General features: G+C 41.1%; 1 protein-coding gene across 4 annotated transcripts in view; it reads right to left on the bottom strand.

Annotated features, from left to right (window-relative positions):
* Positions 1-401: 401 nt before the first annotated feature.
* mfge8b (milk fat globule EGF and factor V/VIII domain containing b) overlaps positions 402-6025 on the bottom strand; it is a 30048-nt gene continuing 24424 nt past the window's right edge. For 2 of the 4 annotated variants that reach the window (XM_061036106.1, XM_061036109.1), the window contains 3 exons: positions 5211-5413; positions 4977-5132; positions 402-3290 (listed from right to left, as the gene is read on the bottom strand). In XM_061036106.1, coding sequence (XP_060892089.1) covers positions 3147-3290; positions 4977-5132; positions 5211-5413 — 503 coding nt within the window. In that variant the 3' untranslated portion in view covers positions 402-3146. The remainder of the gene's footprint in view (positions 3291-4976; positions 5133-5210; positions 5414-6025) is intronic. The other 2 variants (XM_061036108.1, XM_061036110.1) reach the window with 1 other exon arrangement.

The raw sequence follows: 6025 nt of genomic DNA, 5'->3' as shown, positions 1-6025 counted from the left end.
TAATGCTGAATGAATTGTAGAATTGTACAGTAGTAGCTCCGCCTGGAAATATCCTGAGATTTTCAGGAGATTTCTGCAAGTGTGAAAGCCCTTTAAATTGAGTTTATTTAAGTACGTTGTGTGTTTTAAAGCTTACCGTGAAGGACTTGAGTGTGTGACCTTCAGACTGTAATGACAGTGAAGGGGACACGGCGTCCTCGGTTGAAGGTAAGATTGAACAAAGAGAGATTAGGCCCCCTGGGTGTTGAAATGCTAAACAGGCAAAAACGACCCTCTGTGCTTTCTCCTCTTTTGATCTCGCACCTTTTTAAATGGAAAACAGCTCCGATTCATTCATGCAAATAATAAATATTATACCCTCAAAACACCAGCCCAGGTTTCACACAGAAGGAGAAGGAAAATGTGTTTTTAGTACTTTATTTATTCATTTACTATTTAATCTTAATTTAAAAGATACAAAGGCCAAACAGAAAGGAGTCCTCTTAGAAACACAATACTGGAGTAAAAAATAAAAAGGAAACAAATCCAGTCAAAAGTCTGAGGTCGACAGTTTAGTAAGAAATGAACTCTTAATACCATAAAAAAAAACACTTTTAATAGAAAACCTGAACATTGGGGAAACAAGGTTTCTACATCACTCTGAATGTCGATGAACATCTAGAAGAAAATGAAACTACGTCACCAATAAATGACAACTTAAGCTGAGCAACACTTTTCCTTAAAAAGCATGCAGACATGGAAAAACAAAGGGTGACAGCTCACAGGATCGTCTGCAACAATAACACATAGTGTACAGTGCTTGACACGAGCATCCACCCTCGACCTCTCAGCCGCGCCGCTATCCCCCTCATGCATTTTTTAAAGGGTCTTGAATTAATATTCATTGTTATCAAAACTAACACGGTATCATATTGCACAAGCCCATAATACATAATTCATGGAGGGGTGGAGAGAGGTTTAGAGGACTGTGACGGGGGAGGCAGAGGCGGAGATGATATGGCGGTTTGTGTCACGTTTTTTTTTTTTTTTTTTTTTTTAAACTGGAACCGTAAAATTCAGATTTAATTTTGTTTCTCTCGTTCGATCTTATCAGGACGGCCTCAGCTTTGAACTGGAGGCGTCATGTTGGACTCCTCGTAGATGATCTGCAGGAGACATTAACATCCACCAAGACAGATGAGTTCAGTCCAGAAGAACTAAATGTGTGTGTGTGTGCGTGTTATTTATTTACACTAAACATCGACTATATTTGAACCCAGACTGTGAAAGCTCGACTGAATCCAACAAAGAAACTGAGTGGGTGTTTTTTATTTTTTCACGTGGTAATCAACATGTTTACAGTTTTTTTTCCTTCTTTTTTTTTTGGACATTTCAAATATCAAAACACAAACATCAAAGTGCCGTAAAAAACAAAAAACAATGAAACTGTGAACACAACTAGAAGCGCAGCAGAGCGAGTCAGTAGCTTTTTCTGTACATGAGAGCAGATCTGCTTCCACCTGAAACAAAAACAGCCAAAATATTTACCTTATCTATATCTACCAAAGTCTTTACACTTCTGTTCATCTCTCAGATTATGACGCTGATAAAAAAGCAAAGACGATTCCTTCTGATATTAAAACTGTTTGGTTCATTTTAGAGTGAGCTCTGACATGTTTCTAACAGCTCGTTAAAGACGACGCTAGTTAAATTAAACTTTCAAAAACATGACTTTTTCTGTCATTAAACCATGCTTAGACACTCCTGTTGTAGCAGCCAGTAACATAAGAATACTGAACAACTGTCCCATGCCGAGAATTAGTTTTTTAATCAAGCTAGGAATAACTCAAAAGGTGAAATCTTTTTTGGGCTGGGCGTGTCCCACCAGCTCATTACAGCAGCATGTGTAAACCTCATTTAAAGGCGTTAATGCTTTTTCAACAGCAGTAAAGCGTCTCTTGTCTCTCAACAATGATCTCACACACTCGTTTATAACTTCCTGTCTGTGCATGAGGGTGTCTCTCTCTCCTCCGCCTTGGAGATCACATTTCTCCGGCTGCTAAACGGAGTGACTGTGACGATTTGTCGAATGATTTGTGTCTCATAATGAAACACGTTCAATGTGTCTGATGGATCTTTAGTTCTGGGAGTGAGTGTCGGTGTACTAATACTTGCAGAAACCCACAGACAGAAACATGTGAGTGGGCGTTGGCCCGAGATGAGCTGATGACTCGATGGAGTCTGAAGCATCAACACGAGGTAACACAAAAGAACAAAAAGCTTTAAAGAGACTCTTCTGTTACTGGCTGCTACAAGAGTATGTTTTAATAACAGTTTGGATATTAACCCTCTAAAGCGGGTCAAACAAACGACCTGTAGGAGACGTTTTCACTGCTCAAAAGCACACACAGCGGGACACCTTGAGATTTTGAGTCCCTCATTTCTTATTTTTTTATTTGCTTTTTTCCCCCTCTAACGAGCAAGGAGCACTTCTTATCATATCTAAAGCTTATTCACCAAAACAGACTTCCTTTTACACAGATTCATTTTTTGGATATGGAAAATAATCAACCATAAGTTATCGATGTATCACCTGAAGTCGTATTGTGTGTGTCTCTACAGGAGGTGAAGTGTTCACTTAGAGGATGTGTGAAAGCGTTTAAGTGGAGCGTATATACATCACCAGCCGTGGGTCTTGAAGCTTAAATGTTCCAGGTAGAACTGATCTAGGATCGGAGTCCAGGCAGCACCAGCATGAACAGCAGCAGTCCTGTTACCCCTGACCTCTGACACAGGGAGGGAGGAGTCACCACCTCTGATCTGCTCAGTGGGTGGGATACAAATCGGACCCCAGCCAAACTCGGTTTAAAAAAAAAGAGTTGTTTTTAGACGAGTGATCGCCTCAGGAAACAAACAAAGAGGAGACACTGATCTGAATTTCATCAGGGTCCTGGTAACAGTGGTTAAGGGTAACATCCCCCACCTCCAAGCAGCCGGGGGTCTGGGTGGTGGAGGTGTGCTACTCTGGTGTTTGCTGCCCCCTAGGGCTGAGAGCAAGGCAGTGCAGGTGTGGCTCAGGAGGGGAGAAGGGAGAGAGGGAAGGTGGGTGGGTGGGTGGGTAGAGAAAAGGGGGAGGTGGAGGAAGGGGATTTGGGTTCAGGGTGGTGCTACTCGTCGCAGCCCAGAAGCTCCATCCGCAGGGTGATGCGCTCGTGCCATTCCCAGGGCAGGATGCGGACGTATCGGCCGTAGAACGACGGCTCGAAGATGTTCTTTTTGTGCACGTTGTTGTCGCTGTTTCCCGGGAAAATCTGATCGGAGGATAGATGACGATCATTAAAACACTGATAACATCTGCTGAGACACTATGGAAGGAATTGATGTTAAAACCATGATGAAATAAAAGTCGGTTTAGTCATGTGGCTGAAGTTAACCCTTTTTTATCCTCAAGATCACCAAGCATGTACCTGGACTTCACCACCTCACCACCAAGAACACCTGGTCGTTTTTTTCATTAACGTTTTGTGAGCTTTCCAAGTGAAAAATTTTACTTTGCTTTTTTAACTTCCCCCCATACTTCTGTTAGACTTCAATTATTTAATTTGATAATTTAAACATTTTTTCATAATAAAGCTTGCTTTAAAACTAAACTGAACTGCTGTCCCTGCCATACAAACAAACTCGTACAGCAACAAACTGCTTCCTTTCTATTAGTTATTAGCTGAATATGAACACACTGACACTGCGAGGCATTGAACTAAGGATAAACCAGGAACAAAACATTTATGATTAAGTTCAGCCTGAAAACAAGTAAAGAAAGACAAATTCTGATCCGTCATGTTTAATTGATTAAGTCGGAGAGAACTGTCAACCGCCCACATCCTTGATTGATGATTTTATTTGGCTGTTCTAGATGTGCACATCTGGCAGGTGAGTGTCTGTTTGGATGCATCATGAAAGAGTAAACACTGAACACAAATCAAACTGGGTTGTCATAATAATCTGATCCAGGTGTGTAGATGAGTATGCAAATACAACTTATTTTTACAGTTTCCTTTAAGAGAACTCTGAAAACTCCTTAATGTTGAAGTTTATAAATGAGTGAAGCCTTCAGGAGTTTATATTCATAACGTTTAATATATTTTCCTACGGATGTTTTTATGTTTCTTGTCTCATATTTGTATTTTACACCCCCTCGTAATATTCTCATATTAGTATGAACTGAAGCTCCCTCCACCCTCTTGTGCAATCAGCAATAGAACTCCCCACTCTGCAATATGTATGTATAACATATTTTCCTTTCTCTTTTCAGCTGTACTACTTATACTTTTATTTTTTACAATCCCATTTTTTTTTACTGACGAATAAATATTTTCTATGGTCCTTCTATGGTGGTTTTTGGGGCCTATACCGACATCGATATGGGGGAGGAAAAAAATCTGATATATCGCCCGATATCTTTCAGAAATCTATTAAACCTGTTGAGATAGATAGATATACATTTACATTCATTGCGTTGATCGCTCAAATGCAGTTCTCAAACACTTGTGTAAAAGATTGATAATGAAGACAAGATGGTCACTCAACTGGAAAGTAACTGAGCATTTACGTGCATCACAGCTTGACTCTGGAGAGTGATGATGTTTGTTGTAATCCATATAGCGCCCTCTGCTGGTGAAAGAGAACTGCTAGTGTAATACAATAAAACGCAAACTAAATTCTATCTGACTGGTGAATAAATCTAGTAATATCATTATTTGCAGTAGAACACTGCAGCTCTTACTTGAATGCAGGTTGTCGGTTGTTTTACGCTGTGGATGCCTGTATGTTTGTGCACATCAAGGTAAAGCATTTCTAACTTTGATGTACAATTGTATAATGACAATAAAGTTTTTCTTGTATTTTTTCTGTTCATTCCCTTCTTCTGTTGATTTGCTTTTAATTCAGTTTGATCTCACTCAGATTTGTGCTCATGTTTCCAACACACTTGGACTGACCCTGTCTGTCTTTGTGGTCTCATCCTTCACCATGGTCCAGGACTTTCCGTCATCACTGTAAGCCACTTTGAAGGCTGTGACGAACTGGATGGAGCCGAAGTCTTTGGCCCCCTGTGTAATGATTCCTGTGATCTTCTTGGGAGACTCCAGGTCCACCTAAGGACACAAAAAAAACATGTGTTAACACAGATCAGCAAATTGAAGGTCAAAAATCTGCTTCTCTGTCGTATTCACCTGCAGCCACTCAGATCGGTTGTTGGAGGCGGCGGTCCAGGCGTTGGTCTTGCCCTGTTTGTCCAGGCGGGCGTAGTGAGGGTGCCATGTGAAGGACTCTATGCCCCAGGTGCGGAAGGTGCTGGAGGCCGTGATCTGGCGATTAGTCACCAGCCGGGATTTCATGCCCATTGGCTCTGAACAACCTGCAGTGTTTGAATACACTGTAGAGGTGAGATCAGGCATGGAGAAAAGAAAAAAGTATGATAGATAGGGGGACAGATGGAAGCAGCCAAGGCCAGTCGGTGATGTGAAGCAGCAAACAAAGACAATGCGGAGGATGAGAGCGGCAGGTGAAGAGGACACGGATCTGGCATTCAAGTGAAGCGATAAATGAGCCGCTTTAGGCTCTTTAAGCTCTTCTTACTGTGCTTTGAAATGTTACTTTTTACCAAGTTGATCAGAGCAACAACATAAAGTCATACAGCAGATTTTCAGTATTCTCTCACTTTGTCTTATATCTCATGTTTATGTCAACGGGCAGAAAGTAAACACTGAAGTAGAGACAAACTTGCCCATTGAGTCTGTAATAAACTTTTTTCAATGTGTGTGGTTTAGTGAAGCAGCTGGCCATGCAGGGGAGAAGAACAAAGGTGGAGAGATGCAGGAAATACTCTCATGGCTTTATCTTCAAAGATGCCGTCCAGCATCATGTGGCTCCTTATGCAACATCCTGTCTCATTCTCACAACATCATTTTACACTTCAGTTCATTTGCTTGATGAAGTGGAATCAATTAAAACTCGGGCCAATGAGCATCAGGAAACAAACTGTGTT

Source organism: Labrus mixtus, chromosome 4 (assembly GCF_963584025.1).
Source record: "Labrus mixtus chromosome 4, fLabMix1.1, whole genome shotgun sequence".
NCBI lineage: Eukaryota > Metazoa > Chordata > Actinopteri > Labriformes > Labridae > Labrus > Labrus mixtus.
The sequence above is the reverse complement of the archived record's forward strand: the minus strand, read 5'-3'. Positions and strand labels throughout refer to the sequence as shown.